We start from the raw sequence: 18,330 nt of genomic DNA on the forward strand, positions 1-18,330 counted from the left end.
ACTACGTTAATCCCCCGACCTTTTACTATTTAACTATACCTATAAGACTAATCGCTTTAATATACCGTTACTTAGTATCTACGGTATCACGCCTTTCCGAAAAGCGTTTTAGATTACCTATACCTTCCTAAACGGGGAAAAAGAGGCTTAATATAACTAGTCTTTAGAATACCTTTTCGCGTTCCTAGGCGATTCTTACCCTATACCGCGTCATATTATTACGGACCGTAAACTCGCCTTAATTAAAGCCCTTCGGAACCACCTAAAGTCGAGCAGTATTAACTTCGTTTTATACCGCTAGTATATTAACGCTAATATCCTGGCTAAGACTAAAAGCGCCTTTCTGAAGCTAACTCGAATAACTAACGGCCGGATTAAGCGCTACCCTTAGTTCGTTATTTTCCTTAAGGCCTAGAATACCTTAATTAATAGCAGTATAAAGAAGGAGTTTAACCGGTAACTAGGAGAGTTCTAGCGTGATAGCGTTTACCTAAGAAACGCTATTAATTACGCGGTGAATACCTGGATTATACTATAGAAAGAGAGGTTTATTATTTACTAGCTAAATAAAGTACCTTACTTTGGGCACTTCACGATATCTATTATAGAATCTTTATACGCAAGCCTTAAGACCTTCCTATACTATCCGACTAGGGATTTAGTAATAGTCTTTCGTAAACTAAAGCTATACTAAAGAAACTAAGAGGAGGAGATCTTACTTAAGAGGAATAGGCGAATAAATAAGGTAGCGTTTACTATATAAGGCTTTCTCTTTAGCCTAGTTCGCTATTAACTTATCTCCTAGGCTCTCTAGATTCTATAACGCGACGAAATCCCTCGCCTACCCTAGGAGAGATAAGGTTATAATTAATAACCTTAACCCTAACCTCTTATAGCCTACTTATCCTGCCCTATTTAGTAAACCCACGGCCTACCTTATTATCACATACTTACCCGCTATATACGTGATAATACGCTACTTAAGATCCGGTCTTTTAATCTATACTAGCGGTAGGATTAAGATTAGATTAATGCATAGGATCGTAATAACGAAGGAAGCACTACTAAAGGCGGAGATACGCCTAGCCCCTTTACGCCTTAATTGCCCTTAGATCCTATAATCGTTCGTGGAAAAGGCCGCCTAAAAGGCGCTATTACAATATCGAATTCGAGCCACGCGAGAGGCCACGGGGCGAGTAGTATACGGAGACTACCCTTTACTTTCGAGATAGTCTAAGCAGAAGAACAGAACGAGGTAATTACCCCTCTATCTATAGTGCCTCCGGCGCTCCCTACTATTAATATATATAAGCCGGGGACCGTGGCTCCACGTAGGAGCTATCGGATCTACGAAAAGGAGGCCGAGGTAGAGGAGGATACCCTTATTAACTCCCTCGAGTATCTATATATCACGATTTCGGCAGAGTTTAAAGGTCCTATCGATACACTACTAAGACAGATTAAGGAAGAGGCACTGCAGGAGGCTCTTAAGGAGCTCGCGGAAATAGATTAGCTAGCTACTTAGGTTATTATTATTATTATTATTATAGTATTACCTTAGGCATAATTAACGCAAATTAACTATAGTTTAATTAAGGGTGGTTAAATATAATGGTATATAACGGTATATACCTTATCCCCGCCGGACCTCGTTTTAGTATTATAAAATAGGGGGTTTATAGGTAAGGGGACTTATATTATCATGGATCCACATTTCAGGGCTCAATAGTAAAACGTCCGGGCGCCGTAATCCTTCCCTAAGATTATTCTACGATACTATATATCGATAAGCGATATTCCGTGGCCCGATATACTACCCGCGGTATAGTACGCGCTTAATTAGGCCTATACGGCGATATTAGATACTTCTCCGAACGAGTTTCTATTTACTTTTAGACCGTAATCTATAGTAGATATAATAGCGAATATAGGTTTACTATAAATATTCGATAAGGAATAGATAGATTATATTCGGCAACTATACTATTAGGAAGCGGAATATCTAGTAGCGATTGCTATAGCGGATATAAAAAGGCGTTATAATATTATATATAGATTATATATATTTAAAGTTAATATAATAGTATATCTATATCTTTATAGAGGAAATAAGTTACTAGGCTAGACTAAGGATTCCCGTAAATAGTCCTAGCAGCGCGTAGGACCTTTCCGTATTATACGAGTAGTAAGTCCTCTAGCTTACGAGCTTGATTTTCTATAGTTATAGCGAGTATATAGAGTCGTCTTAATTACCTAGCTTATTCTAGCCCTAGTTAGGGATCCTTTCGGCCGAGAACGAATAAAGCAGGTTCGATTACTATTAATAGTAATAATAACGAGTAGTCTTCGTATAAGATCGAAAAGCTTCTAAAAAGGCGTATTATTTGATAAGGGGGATATCTATATACCGAATACCTAATCCGATAGAGGAGATAGCCCGATTAGTATAATAAGTAGTATCCGTGATAGATTTTAATAGAAAATACGAGCTATTTAGTATACGAATTTAAGAAACGATAGCCTATTATCATGGAGGAATTAATAGGAAGCGAGACTACCGATAACCGGATTTTATTAGAACGAAGCGCGATAAAGTATTAACGGCTAGTCAAAGTATAGATTTCACGACGGCGACGGGCGGATAATTCCGAGTATCGGGATTTCGACGACGATAACCTCTAATAAGACGGATTAGCCGTAAACGGAATATATTTACCTATCCCGGTGGTAGTATAATATAGAGAGCGATTAATAGCGTAAGTTATTATCTATTTTCCTATTAGCGACCTTTTATATTCTATTAATAATTAACTCCTTACTATCTCTATTCACGCGTCCCTTATAGGGCTCTTTTTCCTTTAATTCAGTATAAATATTATATTATCAATACTATAATACTCTTAAATCCTATTCACTTTTCTAGTCACGCGGTAATTTCTAACGTTATAACCTATAGCACTAAAACTAATTCTATTTCTATACCCTCTTTAACTTAATTTCCTTTCTCTTTTCCTTCTTTTCTTTCCTTTTCTCTTCTATATCTTTTCGTACTATAGAACGCTTTTTCCTTTATTAGCAAATCCCGATATATTTATAGTATACTCGATAGTTATTATATACTTTTCTTTAATTTTATTTTCATTAAATCCCTACTCCCTTATCTACTTATTCTATTCCCCTATATTATACCTCGATATAGGTTCAAAAAAAGGCGGTAAGGCAGCTACCTATACTAGACCGATAAACCCTATACCCGGTGACTATAATTATTAGGAGAAGAAATTACTTATCGTTAACACTACTAGAAGTAATATTCAGTTCTTTTATAAGATCTCTAAGTGCTTATATAAGAATTACCGCAGGTACGAATAGTTTCACGATATTCTCCTTTTCCTATCGGTATAGTGGTCTCGCATAGTCTAGGAAAAAGGTATAACGACCATATTTTACTCGTTCTAAGCAGTAGTCACCGGTAATAATAAGAATAAGCTGTAAAATATTATTGAAGATACTAAAGATTACGGTATTAGTCCTTATATACTAGAGGCGTGGGAGGTGGTATACTATATATAAATAAAAGGAGGAGACCGGAAATTCCCGGGCTAGATAAATAAGTGGGTAATAGTATAGCCGCGTATTAACGATAAAGATTATCTCTTAGACGACTAAAATACGCTTTATCTTTTCGAGCAAGCTATAGTGGTAATAGCCTTATATAGATACTAGAAAGATCCAGAATTCCTGACCGATATATAGGATCTAGACTTAGTACCTAATAAGAGACGCTAGAAGATATCTAAGGGTAATTTCAAGATAGATAATGAAAATGTTTAGTTATACGGAGATAATGATTATAGTCCTTATACAAATATAACCGGAACTGGCGTAATATAGACGATACTAGTACCACAGACTCTATAAATAGCTATACCCCAAGTCCCGCAGATAGCCGTACCTTAGATATAGATAACCGTATCGCCAGCTCTATAGATAACCACGCCGTAGTCTCCGAGTCCAATATAGTATATAATACTATAGATATAATAACTAGCTTAGATATAACCTATAGCACCGTAAACGAAACAGCCATTCCAGTAATAACCTAATACCACGTAGCCTTAATATACGATATAATAATAACCTACGGCTACTACCACAACAGGTATAGTCTTATATATAGATAAGCTAGTTAGGCGGATATTTATAGACTAGCGCTTTATAGTCGCCGGTGCTAATAGGACTATTAACTAGCACCTTATTACTAGAGTGGATCGATTAATCGGATCTATACTGCTAGATCCCACGGATCTAGTATAGCGTCTAAAGATCAAGATCGCTAAGGGATATAAATACTTTATTTACTATATTATCGTGTTAGCGTTAAGAGATAGTGGCGCGATTAGAGCTAACTAGCCTATAATAACTAATAAAGATAATATTATAATCGAAACCATTAGATAGCGTGACGAGGGTATTACTAATAGATATAGTAAGAGACTAGGATCCCTAAGCGAGGATTTAGAGTTTATTAAAGTAAACCCGAAAAGGTAGAAGACGAATATTAGAAATGCCTCGACGATACCTCCCGTATAATAAGGTGTTAGCTCCTAACCTACGACGATAACTAACCAGACTATTTTATAGGGTATAACTACTACGACTAATATAAAGGCACTCGAGAAAAAGATAATAGATAAATTTAGATAGTTACGGGATAATATAGATAATTTCTAGGCAATTATATAATAGACGATAACAGCCTATCGAGATACCTGTTAGTAAAGTATTAATAGAGTAAGGTAATTAGTCGACACACAGAAGATTAATAACATTAAGTAATTCAAAGATCTGTATAAAAAGATTAACGATTTTATAGTTCGATAAGGAAATTCGGCTCTAGTAGTGAGCTAATTATAGGCGAATATTAAAAAGCTCACGCCGACTTTAATACCTATATCGATACCTAAGAAATCATAACTATATTCTAAGCCTTTATCGTCTTTAAACTAGTCGTAAGGGTAGTTATAATCTTCTGTATAGAAATAGTCGTAGCCGTAGCCCGTTATCTAAAAGTATATATAATTATAATAATAATAGGTATAGATAAAATCAAAACCGGCTATATAGAAGTAATTATAGCCTTAACCGTAGGCGTAGGCGTAGCCTTAGTAACCTTAGCTACCGATTATTATTAGCGATAACGAGGAGGATAACGAATAGTAGACGCTTTGGATTTAACGAACGGAGGATAACTATAAGGTGATTAAGAGACGGAGGATCCGGCTACTTAGGATAGGTTATTAGGTTATAGAGGCTAAGAATTTTGCTTTAGTCCTAGGAAGGAATTTTGACTTAGGGGCTAACGGAATAATCTAACGACGGATAGTAATCGGGATGATTATATTTATAGGGGAGGGTATTACTACGCGTAGATATATAGTTATAGCTATAGCTATATAGACATATCGTTAGTATTAGTGGATAAGTTAGTAGGTGGTAGAGACTACTTATTAGTTCTCTGCTATAGAGCTCTAGGAGCTTTAGAGATAGTTCTAGATCTTCACGTCTTTATATTTTCTGATTGTTTATATCGCCTGTGACGCCGTATACGGCATATTAAGAAAGCTATTTTTAGATTATACGCGGGGAGGCTAGGGTAGTATAAGGTTGTAACTATACGACTATAATACGACTGCGACCTCGCCTCCGGCAGGGGGGGGGGTATATTACGGGCTATAGCCCGCGGAATAGTCCCCGGCAGTGGCCGGGACTAAGGAGCACGGACCTCCTAGTAAGGCCCGTGCGATTCTATATATACTTAGCCGCCTACACACCGCGTAGACTTTTCCTTTCCTCCTTTCCTTTCTTAGTTCGAATAATCTATATTTTCGGCCTTAATACATAAACAACTTTTGATAAGCCGTTACACTTTACTGCCTTAAGTAGTTTATACGGATCTATATCGTCCTTCTTCTATATAGAGCCCTTTAGGCGAAGCTTGATAGGCTTAATTATAGTTAGAAGTGCGCTATAAACTATTACCCTTTATTAACGTGTTATAGTATCACGGGAGTGATTTTAAGGGTAGTCGATAATATCTAGTAGCTTATAGCTGGCTAGAGAGGCCTTGACTTTATACTCCTAATCGTTATAGTTAGTATCTTCCTTAAGAACGGGGAACTTAATTTATGTTAGTTATATCTTTAGATTTATAACTAGCTATTTTATAAAGTCGTTTTATGGATTACCTTATCGTGGAGGTGGTTAATCGTCTTCCAGGGAGTAGGGGTTACGATACCTTATATCTTAAGGCTCGCCTGTTTCGAAGAACGAGGGGCTAAAGGAATGCCTAAGGCTCTCTCTAATATCCTAGGGTATATCCTTCTAGTTATTCTTAAGGGTATTAATAAGGCTTTATATGTTATCTATGCCTGCTCTCTATTAATCAGGAGTTATCCTCTAGTATTACTATTATTGCTAAGCTTATATATTAGCTTCTATTTCTTCTTAAAGGCGTGTCTTATCGTAGTCGTCTTCTTCTAGGATTATTTCTAGTGACTCTTACGGCCTTAAGGGCCCTGCTTAGCTGTATAGCGTTTCGCGAGCTATCTTATCCACTCGTTATTAAATTGACGAATGCGCTTTCGGTGAAAATTATACTCTAATCCTAGAAAGGGATCGAAAGAAGTGGTATCTAATCTGGGAAAAAGGATAGAGGGTTAAGGATCAGAGATCCTATTAGGTTTTTAACCTATTTTATTCTTAATTACGAAAGTAGGGGCTTATAACCTATAGAGAGTATAACACTTACGTATATTAAGTGTGTGTGAAGCTATCCATAGCCTCGGCACAGGTTATAGGAGGTCTGACTACCTAGGCGGCGTAACCTGATTGGTTGGCCGAGCGGAGTCACGAGCGAAGTCACGTGACACCCGTAACAAATACATGGTGGTTTGGTAGCAGCTGTTTTGAAAATGAGAGCTGGAATTGTCGTCCGTACATATGATGTCATCAGCTTCCTTTTCTCTGAGGTACCGGTACCCATCGGTCCCATCGGTCCCATCCCACACATCTGCCACTCCCCAACTTCCGCTCATATCCACATCTACCTTAGACCTGTTAATCAAGCTCTCAACCCCATCGAAATGAGCCCACAGACCAACATCGGAAAGACCAAACCATGTACGAAATCTACGCCGTGAGTTCCGGACCCCGGAGTCCTCTCAACTTGACCCAGCTGCTGGGCCCTGCCGCCCCTGGCCTCCTGCTGACGAGGATGGACCACACAAGGCCGGTGCAGCGGCGGCCTTCACCGTTGACTGCCTCGTTTACCCACTCGATACGCTCAAGACACGCTACCAAAGCCAGGATTTTCTCAAGACATTTGCCTCTCGTCCGGGCGAGGCCAAGGTGCCGGTATTTCGCGGCTTATACCAGGGCATCGGCAGCGTCATTGTCGCAACCCTTCCAGCGGGTACAGTCGTCCACTCCTGCCTCTTTCCTTTTCGTCCTTCCATTCCACGGCTGTGACAGACGGGGACGATGGATCTTCGTAAAGACCAACTGACCGAACGATACACAGCGGGCATCTTCTTTGCCACCTACGAAAGCATGAAACAGAGCATATCTCTGGCCGTCCCCATGGCGCCGCAACCGCTAGTCCACTCTTCCGCGTCCGCCATCGCCGAGATGGCTTCGTGCGTGGTGCTGGCACCAGCAGAGGTCGTCAAGCAGAATGCGCAGATGCTACGCAGGCAGCAGCAGAATGGGACTAGGGCGAGTTCATCCACGTCTCTGCAAGCAGTCTATCAGATCGCTGCCTCGGGAGCCCGGAAGAGGCTGTTCACCGGGTACACGGCTTTGGTGGCTCGGAACCTCCCCTTCACGGCCCTGCAGTTCCCCATCTTCGAGCATTTGCGGGATCGGATCTGGGAGTGGCGGGATCAATCGCCGCCAGGGGTCACCGTAAGCCGAACAGATCCGTCGCAGGCACGGTCACGGCAACGGAAACGGAAACGAGAGCGCGGCCTCCTGGAGACGGCAGTCGTTAATGGCGTGAGTGCGGGGGCGGCGGGCGCCATGGCGGCCTTCGTCACAGCACCGAGCGATGTTGTCAAGACGCGGATGATGTTAAGCGCGGGCGATGGTGAAGACCCCAAAGATCCTGCGTCAACAAGGTCAAGGTCAGACCCGGAGACTTGTCAGAATAGAAGCAGAAGCAGAAGCAGCTGGTCGACTGCGCGCGAAGTGTATCGCAATAACGGACTGCGAGGCCTCTTTCGTGGAGGACTGCTGCGTTCTGTATGGACGGCCTTGGGGAGTGGTCTGTACCTGGGGACGTACGAGATGTCCAAGGTGTGGCTGACTCGGGATAAAACCGAGCAAGACGTTCTCGGGGAGCCATCCTGATCCTCATTCACTGGCCAGAGTCAAAATGGGGAATGCCGCTGATAAAAGGATTCGAGGACCTTCTCGCATCAGAATTACTCCCGATGGCGCCATAGCCCCACGAACGCTATAAAAATGGCCGATTCAAGGTGACCGACTTGTTCCGTGTGCCAGGGACCCACCTCGAGTTCGGTGAGGCAATCGTCATGGCAGAAGACGTGCGCGATCGTCCCGAGGCCCTGGCATGCCAGCTTTTTGGTCTGTTAAGTCCGACGACAGTTTATAAGCCCGGACCATCCTACACAAGGGTCTGGTCTGCCATGTCAAACAAAGTGTTCCCGTCCTGTGTTGTCTTTGGGGGTTTCACTGGGCTTGCTAGCGATTTCTCCTTCGTTCACCGATATCCATCATGGCAGCAACCGTGAGCTCTGTGGCAGAGTTGACCACCAGCATCCCGCGGCAAAGCCCAGTGCATACCAAGAGCGAAAGCATTATCACCACCGCCGACGTAGAGCCGGAAGATGAGGAAGATCCCCCCCGTTGGTTTATTCACTCGCCTTACGAGGAGCCGGAGCACCAACTCGATCTGCACACTCTCGACCACGAGAACGCACTGGTCGCCCAAGCACTGGCTCGCATGAAGAACACTCGGCCGGACTATGCCACCGCTCCCTACACCGAGTCCTTCAACTGGGACGAGGTCTTCGGGGAACTCAAGCACCTGGTGCGGAAGTCGGGCAAGCCTTTCAGGGAGACGTCCTTCTACGTCGTGGCCTTCCGGTCACAGATCCCGCCTACCACCATCTACGCCGACCTCGGTGCACTGGATAAGGATGCTCATCGCGAAGCCAATGCCGTTGGGGGATTTCTGAAGTAAGAAAACGGGAGAAGAGAACAGAACCGCGTGAATGAGAAAGAGTTCCCCCCGTGCCCTTGGACTTACGCGAGAGGGAAAAATATAGGTATTGGTTCGGGGAACCGACCGCCGAGGGCCGGAACCTGGCGACCTGTTTCTGGCGATCGCGGGGAGATGCTGTCAGGGCAGGACAGGGCCCGGCTCATCGGAAGGCCGCGAGGGCTACGGCGTCCATGTATTCGTTTTGGAGGATTGACCGCCACAAACTGACCGTCCGCGAGGGTGCCGAGAGCTTCGAGTTTATCGACTGGGAGGACTGACGTCTGATACTGAGAGGGATGTCTTTGTTCTTTTTAGAAAATTATTTGTTGCGACAGGAAAAGAACATAGCGATTGGCTTTCTTTCTTTCTTTCTTCTTCTTCTTTTTTTTTATATTTTTATATTTTTTTTTTTGGCAAGGTAATTGGATGCCAGAACTTGGCTGCAGTTGCAGTCTTGTGGTTAGAACATTGAATCTAGAGTTCGTTTGAATGGCGATGAAAGCATGAATTCCTAGACATGTCTGTCTCTTCTCAATACTCAATGCTCACCATCGGTCTCTCATGTCGCGCGGACTGATTAGTTCATCGGACAGGATGAGGTAATCCAGCAAGAATTCCCTAATTAGGCAATACTGCCGCCCTTGACCACCTCTCCGCCCACAATCCCACTTTCCAAGCCATGGGCGAAAAAGTTGGATATGTTGATATTCCAGACGTCCAACCGTAATCTCCGCCCCTCCAACCGAGCGCGATATCACGACTCCCGATACCTCGTCCGCACTTTTTTCTTTTTCCTTACCCACAGAGGTCCCCGCCCACACCCTCCTAGCAGACGAGAGAAAACAACATCGCAAACATGGCGGACGTTATCAAGGATGTCCCCATCACCTCGGTGGTCGTCGAGGCCCTAGTAAGTCCTCCCGTCCTGCAGGCGCCTACTCACTCTTCCTTGCGCGAGCGCAGCCGCTTTTCCCAGTCCTCCCCTCTAAGGGTCGCCCCACTCCATGAGCCGCCCATAGTCGACTGACCAGACCGTCTTTCTCTTTCTCTTCGATCTCTAGGTGGTGATGAAGATCGTCAAGCATGGCTCGTCCAACTTCCCCACCATCGCGACCGGGTCCATCGTCGGCATGGACCGCAACGGCGTCCTCGAAATCACAAACTCCTTCCACTTCCCCACGGTCGAGACCTCGGCCGACTCCTCCTCCTCCCACCAGAACGACGCCTCGGCCCTGGCCGTCGCCGCGCCGAGGCAAAAGGCCAACATCGCCTACCAAAACGAGATGATCAGGCACCTGAAGGAGGTCAACGTCGACGCGAACAACGTCGGCTGGTACACCAGCGCCACCATGGGCAACTTTGTCAACCTCGGCTTCATCGAGAACCAGTACCACTACCAGAAGGACAACGAGAAAACCGTTGCCGTCGTCCATGACGTCAGCCGCACCTCGCAGGGTTCTCTGAGCCTTCGTGCTTTCAAGCTGACGCCGGCGTTTATGGCTGCCTATAAGGAGGGCAAGTTTACGACGGAGAGGTATGGTGTTTTTTCTTTCTTTTTTCTTTTTTCTTTTCCCCCCCTTTTTATGGTTCTGCTTCTGTTACCGTTGCTCCCTCTCCCAATGTGTCAACTCGCCGTGTATGCGCCCCTGGTATTACCTCGTCACCGATGCTAACGGTACCTTTCCGGATGTGCAGCTTGCAGAAATCCAAACTCACTTTCAGGGACATCCTCCAAGAATTCCCCGTCACCGTCCACAACACGCACCTCCTCACCACCTTCCTGCACCAGCTCCCGCAGGCCCCGCAGCCCGACACGCTGGAGCCACCAACATCCATCTCGGAGCTCAAGGACGACCCGTCCCGGCAGCCGCTGTACCCGTCGGTGGACAACCTGGACCTGTCGATCGACCCGTTCCTGGAGAAGACGTGCGACCTGCTCCTCGACAGCATCGACGCGCACTACAACGAGGTGAACAACTACCAGTTCTACCAGCGGCAGCTGGGCCGCGAGCAGGCCAAGATCTCGCAGTGGCAGGCCAAGCGCAAGGCCGAGAACGCGCAGCGGACGCTGGCCAAGCAGCAGCTGCTCCCCGAGGACGAGTGGCAGCGGCTGTTCAAGCTGCCGCAGGAGCCGAGCCGGCTGGAGGGCATGCTCAACGCTAAGCAGGTCGAGCAGTACAGCAAGCAGGTGGACGGGTTCACGGCCAATATCAGCGCCAAGATGTTTGCCGTGCGGGAGAACTTGCTTCCCAAGCACGCGTAGAGGGGGCGGCGCTTCGAATTTGGGTTTCCCCCGGCGAAGCGAATGAATTAAGGCTTTAAAAGGGGACAAAAAGCACAAGGTTTACGCAACGAGGAGGCTGGGAGAATCAAAAGGACAGGGACAGCTGGGCTGATGACCGAACAACGACTTATCGGGGAAATAGGGCGGCACATAGACGTGAAGGTCCTCGGATGTCGGTCTGGGTCAGGGATGGTTGATCTGGATCTGGGGAGCGGATCATTTCAGCATTTCTACATGGCGTTTTACGGGGCTGCCCGCTCTCTGTGTGTCTCTTACATAGGTATGACGGGCAGTGCAGATAATCGACATCTCAATGACCTGGGGTGTTGATGATCTCTCTGGTAAGAATTATCGGCAGCAATTTTTCACGAAAACTTAGGTCGGACCTGTGTTGTAAAGTGACAAGTTGGGATTTGACAGCGCCTTTGTCGTGACGGGACCCGTCTCATCCCACCATCCCACCATCCCATCACGGATTTCTAATGCGTTACCGCCGCATACGGAGCGTTGATTTTGGGGTTTTGTCGCAGTCGTCCATAAGCGGGCACGTGGTCGGGAATAACCTGAGACTGGAGTGCTACTTTCTGTCGGGTACACTGAAGTAGCTCTCTACTCCGGTCCCCCTCATTTGTCGTCCTTTGTGCCCCGCGAACGGAGGCAGCAAAGCCACACCTTCATCTCGAGTGGGAGGTCCCAGTGTAACCTCTCAATTATGATTGTTATTGTTGTTATCATTGATGATTTTTCTTGTTGGCTCTATGGGAAACAAGAAGGAATTGGTCACGACTAACAATGTACTCGTATTTCCACTTGGGAGCGGGCAAACAAACGGGTCCAACAACTCGAGAGAAAAAAAATGGAAAAATAAAAAGAAGGGTACAATGGGGTACACTTGATAAACACGTACCCAAGGTAGATATCTCAGGCTTATCGGCGTTGGTCTGCCCTGGATTAAAATCTGGATAAGACCTGAAAAACTTCAAGGACCCCCCGAGGCGCTAAACCCAATTAGCAGACGCGTACCGTTGTATAGGCGGGGCAACCACCCAACTCCTGCGGACCCCTCAAACCCCTCCACCCCTCCACCCCTCCATAAGTATTATCTTACCGCTCAAATTTCTCCTCCTCCTCCTTTTCCCTCCCCTCCTCCCTTCCTCAACCCTTTAACCTCTCCCAATTCCCTTCATCCTCTATTTTCCCCTCTTTCCTCCCACCGAAAAATCCTTCCATTCCTCTCCTCCATTCTTCAATCAACCCAATTCCCCCTCCCCCCCCCCCCCATATCCCACATCATGGCTGCTCCCGCCCACACGTTCAAGGTCGCCGACCTGTCCCTTGCCGCCTTTGGCCGTAAGGAGATCGAGCTCGCCGAGAATGAGATGCCTGGTCTGATGCAGATCCGGGCCAAGTATGCCGTCGACCAGCCTCTCGCGGGCGCTCGTATCGCCGGCTGCCTGCACATGACCATCCAGACTGCCGTCCTCATCGAGACCCTGACCTCGCTCGGCGCCGAAGTCACCTGGACTTCGTGCAACATCTTCTCCACCCAGGACCACGCCGCTGCTGCCATCGCCGCTGCCGGTGTCCCCGTCTTTGCCTGGAAGGGCGAGACCGAGGAGGAGTACAACTGGTGCCTCGAGCAGCAGCTGAACGCCTTCAAGGACGGAAAGAAGCTGAACCTCATCCTCGACGACGGCGGTGACCTGACCTCGCTCGTCCACAGCAAATACCCCGAGATGCTCGCGGACTGCTACGGCGTCTCCGAGGAGACCACCACCGGCGTCCACCACCTCTACCGCATGCTCAAGGATGGCAAGCTCCTCGTGCCCTCCATCAACGTCAATGACTCGGTCACCAAGTCCAAGTTCGACAACCTCTACGGCTGCCGCGAGTCCCTCATCGACGGCATCAAGCGCGCGACCGACGTCATGGTTGCCGGCAAGATCGCCGTCGTTGCCGGTTTCGGTGACGTCGGCAAGGGCTGCGCCATGGCCCTGGCCACCATGGGCGCCCGCGTCCTCGTCACCGAGATTGACCCCATCAACGCCCTCCAGGCCGCCATGGCCGGCTACCAGGTCACCACCATGGAGAAGGCCGCCAAGGTCGGCCAGATCTTCGTCACCACCACCGGCTGCCGTGACATTTTGACTGGCGAGCACTTTGAGGCCATGCCCAACGATGCCATTGTCTGCAGTACGTAGTAGTCGTCCACATATTTCTCTCCCCCTCCCATGTGTCTCCCCCACCTTCCTTTTGTTTCTTTTTTTTTTCTTTCTTTTTTTCCCAGCCATCGATACACATTCACTAACCTATTCCCCCCACTCCAGACATTGGCCACTTCGACATTGAAATCGATGTCGCCTGGCTCAAGGCCAACGCCCAGAGCGTCCAGAACATCAAGCCCCAGGTCGACCGCTTCCTGATGAAGAACGGCCGCCACATCATCCTCCTGGCCGAGGGCCGTCTCGTCAACCTTGGCTGCGCCACCGGCCACTCCTCCTTCGTCATGTCTTGCTCCTTCACCAACCAGGTCCTCGCCCAGATCATGCTCTACAAGGCCAACGACGAGGCCTGGGGCAAGAAGTACGTCGAGTTCGGCAAGACCGCCAAGCTCGATGTCGGCGTCTACGTCCTGCCCAAGATCCTCGACGAGGAGGTCGCCCGTCTGCACCTTGCTCACGTCAACGTCGAGCTCACCCAGCTCACCAACGTCCAGGCCGACTATCTCGGTCTGACCGTCGAGGGTCCCTTCAAGAGCGATATGTACGATCCTTCCCCCATCCTTCCCCCATCCTTCCCCCCTCCCTCCCTTTCCCTACCTCCAACGACAATGGGTTGTTCCAATTTCCGCTAACTTGCTCCCCTGCAGCTACCGCTACTAAGCGAAAACCCCTTCGTAGCACCAAACAAAACCCCTCAGAACGTCCTTCTTCAACACCTCCTACTAATGACTTCAACGACTTTACACGGCTCGTGGCACCACGAACTGGGAAAGAGGCAATCTGTGTTCTCAACACCATGAACTTGCATGACAGCACGCACAACCGATCTGGGAAAAAGGAAGGCAAAGAGGGTTTATTTCCTCAGGGCAGGGTAAGGGCATCTTCTTTTTTTTTTTTGTTCAGGGATGGGCATTTAAAACGCGGTTTAGCTGCGCCGGGCAGCGAAGGTCTGTTTTTTTCAACAAAAAAACGGCGTTGGCTTGGCGAAGAAACAAAGATTCCCCGGAACCATCATGGCATTTGCGGTTTTTCGTCTCTTTTTGTTTTATCGGGTCTCTTTTTTTTTCCACATTTACATTATACGGCTTGTGTCCACTAGACTGGACCAAGAAGAGGAGAACAAAGAGAACAGCCACGGGTGGCATCTCTTCATTTAGAGAGGCCTCGGGTGCTTAGGCGAGAGGAGGTAGGGCCCGTCAACCGAGGCCACGCAATGATGCTTAGAGAATACTATCGCATTGCAAGAACTATTTCTTTGACACATTAACCGTGCCCCGACTCTAAGAATGACGGTTTTGAAGACCCCTTACAAGGAGCAACACACAGAATGCGCGGTCATTTATTTGATGTGATGTCCTGAGCAGGGAGCCTCTGATAGAAGCCATGCGGCAAGGAGAACGTGTAGCATGCTTAGATACTGCACTATGTATCGGGCCCAGCCGATTGCTGGCCGCTCTGCCACCGTGACAAGAGCTCGGATCCTAGATCCCGTTTCTATGCCTCTCTCAACATCATACAACCCTCAGGCAAAGAAAATGCGCCCAAGGCACACCCAACCTAATCCCCTAGTCCAAACCCCTTTCTTTATGCTTTGGTGGGAGGCTTCAGAGCCCTTTCCACCCCTAATCATACATTTTTTGCACAGGGATCCCGTGGCCCCCAATGTGCGAGATGCAACAAAATGCGACCGCAGCTCAAACGGGCCGCGTCTTGATGGTAGCTACCCGTACGCCAGAAGAAGAAGAAAAAGAAATTGCGCAAATATAGACATTGGCTTGGATGCAAACCTCCGTCCCCCTTTTCGTACCGGATGACAACTGATGAAATCACTTTTGTTGAGCTCCTCTGACAACCCTAGAGATGCAGTGGAAAAAAAGACACACCACACACCGTGTAAAAAGAACATTGTTTGAAAAGGAGGAAAAAAGAAAAAAAGAAAAAAAAAAAGGCCGGGCTCGTGGAGGCCGAAAAGAGGGAGGAAACAACTTTGAGAAAACAAGAAACGTAACAAGGATAAAAACTTGCTCAACTCGGGACAATGCCAGGGCTGACAACGTTGGCAACGTTGACCCCCGGATTGATAAAAGCCTGGTTCGCCAGCTCGCTGAACCGCCGCACCACATTCGTCGTCCCCCCCGTGGCCTGGGCTTCCCTCCTGATAAAGTCGCACGCCACGAAGAGCTTGTTCTTGGGGTCCGACTCGTCCACGTGCTGCGGGACGGCGTTCTCGTAGCCCGGCGGGTACCGCGGCGCGAGCTCGCGCGCGATGGCGATGGAGTACAGCAGGTCGCGGTTCTCGCGGCCGTCCAGCAGGAGGCGGAGCCGGCCGAGGGCCTCCTCGCGCTGCGCGGTGCGGTGGAGGTTCGGTTCGTCACGGAAGGTGACGTAGTCGCCCAATGTCCGCCAAAAGTCGAACTCCCGCGTCCGGTGCAGATCGACGTGGGCGACCGGTGGGGCTAGCGGGTTGGAGTCGATGTGGTCGCCGCTCAGGAGGACCTCGAAGACGTGGACCCGGTTGCGGATCTCGACGGGGTCGGCCGGGTGAGGGAGGCCGTTGACGGAGTTGTTGACGCGGGGAGGGCTCATTGTGTACGGGAGAGCCGCTAGGACCCAGATCAGGCGCGCTTCGAGAATGCCCGATGACAACATGCTCGCCCGGTCGTCCGGCCGCGTCGTCTGGATGGCCTGGAGGAACGTGGCGAAGTGGTCAATGGCGGACTTGTTGTTGGGAAAGGTGTGGTTTCCCTTTGCGTCCTTGACGTCGAACCATGTGGTTTCGAAGAATGCGTTCAGCCCGTAGACGTAAATCTCATGGTACACCCGAGTGATTTCCCTGAACAGGTCATCTGTCAGAGGGGTGTCACGGATAGGTGGTGACGGGCCCAAGAGGCCGATGAGATTGTCGACTTTCATCTTCTTTGCTGGATGGGTGTAAGTCGGGGGACGGGAGAAGGACGGGGGAAGGGGGAGATAGAAGGGAAGGGGAAGGGAAGGCCAACCTCTAAGGTGAAAGTAGCCGCCGGGTGTAGCAGATGGTAACGTGCTAGACGGCGGTATGGGATGAGGACCGGATCCCTGGTGGCCGTCCGGCTTGGGTGCAACGAAAGGGGCGGTAATGGCGGGATTGGTAGGTCCGTTGGATGTTCCTAATGTGCCGTAAGAGCCCGTGACGACGGCAGGTTGGGACCCGTACGGGTTCGAAGGAGGAAACGGTGTGGTGGAGAGCGTCGAGGAAGGCACACCAGGTGCCGAGGTTGGAGGTCGGTTGGTGGCCAGAGTATGAGTATGATGTTGGACGTCTGAAGTGGCCTGTTGGGGTTTGAAGACGGGATCATATCCTGCACACTCCCGCTTCGACTTTCGGCAGTTGTTGCAGGTGGGTTGGCCCTCGTCGCACTGGCACAAAAATGTTAGAAAAAGACGGCTTCGGCTCCGATGTGGAAAGATGGTGAATATGTAAGACGGGACAGAACTGAATGGTTGAGAGGGTCCAAAGTGGAAAAAGAGGGAAAAAATTCGAGAGTGATGTAAGTGTGGGAGAGGGAGCTCAGGTGGCGCATAACTGAGGTGATAAGATAAGAGCGATAATAGGTGATGGGGTGCGTGATGTGGTGTGGGTGGTGAAAAAGATCCCCAGTCAAGAAGTACCCAAGTACTTCCGGCAGCGAAGGCCCGGGGATCCAGCGGGTCGGGACGAACTGGCGGGGGATGTATTTCCAGTTGGCACAGACTGGCAGGCCGGCGCCACGGTCCGGTAACAACTTCCAGTTTTCTCGATCCTTGCTCCGTCGCGTCGACGTCGACCGAGCGGTTTTGACGCGATGGATATTTCGCCAGAAAACGCCGGGACGAGAGAATGCCGGCATTGGTGGTTGTTTTGTCATTGTCTTCATTCCCTCTCTTCATCGCCTTCTCCCGTTTCTGTTTCTGGTTCCGTTTCTGGTTCCTGCTCTTTTGTCCCCCTAGGCTTCTATACACATTCGTTCGGAACGGGAGAATGAAGACGCGGTCGTTCGTCTCTGTCTCGGCTGAAACAATTCATGCTGGGAAACGCTTGATAGGAAATAGACGAGAAGAAAATGTACGGTTACCCACCTTGATTCTGCGTTTCCGACAGGTTAGACAACCTGTTTTCGTTCGACGTTTGATTTCCTAAACGAAAGAAACAACGTCGGCTTCATCAGTAAACGAACCCAGAAAAGGTTCCCGTCTCTTCCTCGTAGCCCGACTGCTCATCATACCTTCTTTTGGCCTCGAGGAGTGTTCGCAAACCGAGGGTCTCCGTGGGGAGGGATCGCGTATCGCATGCCAGCTGGGTCGGATGGCAAAGAATACAATGTATTGTGCGGCACAGCCATGGAACCATAGTAGTGCATGTTTTGCGAGTAGGGCACGGCTACTTGTGTGGTCGACGCCTGCGGCGGTTGTTGTAGTGGAATATGTTGTTGTTGTTGTGGTTGTTGTGGTTGTGGTTGTTGTGGTTGTGGTTGTTGTGGTTGTTGTTGTTGTTGTGGTTGTTGATGATGATGATGTTCTTG

The 18,330-nt window shown here is 48.4% G+C and overlaps 5 protein-coding genes across 5 annotated transcripts; 4 read left to right on the top strand and 1 right to left on the bottom strand.

Moving 5' to 3' along the window:
* Positions 1 to 7,180: 7,180 nt before the first annotated feature.
* Positions 7,181 to 8,409, top strand: SODALDRAFT_281150 (mitochondrial carrier; the record flags this gene model as incomplete). Its single annotated transcript, XM_028608271.1, has 4 exons — positions 7,181 to 7,198; positions 7,291 to 7,474; positions 7,583 to 7,934; positions 7,971 to 8,409. The coding sequence occupies 4 exons, from the start codon at positions 7,181 to 7,183 to the stop codon at positions 8,407 to 8,409; spliced, it is 993 nt and encodes a 330-aa protein (XP_028464503.1).
* A 185-nt stretch (positions 8,410 to 8,594) lies between these two features.
* SODALDRAFT_340922 (hypothetical protein) lies at positions 8,595 to 9,564 on the top strand (the record flags this gene model as incomplete). The annotated part of the gene is made up of 3 exons (XM_028613002.1): positions 8,595 to 8,650; positions 8,878 to 9,261; positions 9,351 to 9,564. The coding sequence occupies 3 exons, from the start codon at positions 8,595 to 8,597 to the stop codon at positions 9,562 to 9,564; spliced, it is 654 nt and encodes a 217-aa protein (XP_028464504.1).
* A 380-nt stretch (positions 9,565 to 9,944) lies between these two features.
* Positions 9,945 to 12,048, top strand: SODALDRAFT_334900 (eukaryotic translation initiation factor 3 subunit 3). Its single transcript, XM_028612324.1, has 3 exons — positions 9,945 to 10,196; positions 10,348 to 10,820; positions 10,982 to 12,048. Exons 1-3 carry the CDS (start codon positions 10,143 to 10,145, stop codon positions 11,547 to 11,549), a joined length of 1,095 nt encoding a protein of 364 aa, XP_028464505.1. The 5' UTR covers positions 9,945 to 10,142; the 3' UTR covers positions 11,550 to 12,048.
* A 784-nt stretch (positions 12,049 to 12,832) lies between these two features.
* On the top strand, positions 12,833 to 14,788 carry SODALDRAFT_334902 (adenosylhomocysteinase). Its single transcript, XM_028612325.1, has 3 exons — positions 12,833 to 13,763; positions 13,898 to 14,333; positions 14,440 to 14,788. The coding sequence occupies exons 1-3, from the start codon at positions 12,863 to 12,865 to the stop codon at positions 14,450 to 14,452; spliced, it is 1,350 nt and encodes a 449-aa protein (XP_028464506.1). The 5' UTR covers positions 12,833 to 12,862; the 3' UTR covers positions 14,453 to 14,788.
* Positions 14,789 to 15,711: 923 nt separating this feature from the next.
* On the bottom strand, positions 15,712 to 17,996 carry SODALDRAFT_205326 (hypothetical protein). The gene is made up of 2 exons (XM_028607238.1): positions 16,792 to 17,996; positions 15,712 to 16,713 (listed from the first exon to the last, which is right to left on the bottom strand). Exons 1-2 carry the CDS (start codon positions 17,696 to 17,698, stop codon positions 15,818 to 15,820), a joined length of 1,803 nt encoding a protein of 600 aa, XP_028464507.1. The 5' UTR covers positions 17,699 to 17,996; the 3' UTR covers positions 15,712 to 15,817.
* Positions 17,997 to 18,330: the final 334 nt, after the last annotated feature.

The sequence above is a fragment of the Sodiomyces alkalinus genome (assembly GCF_003711515.1).
Source record: "Sodiomyces alkalinus F11 unplaced genomic scaffold SODALscaffold_8, whole genome shotgun sequence".
In the NCBI taxonomy this organism is placed as follows: Eukaryota; Fungi; Ascomycota; class Sordariomycetes; order Glomerellales; family Plectosphaerellaceae; genus Sodiomyces; species Sodiomyces alkalinus.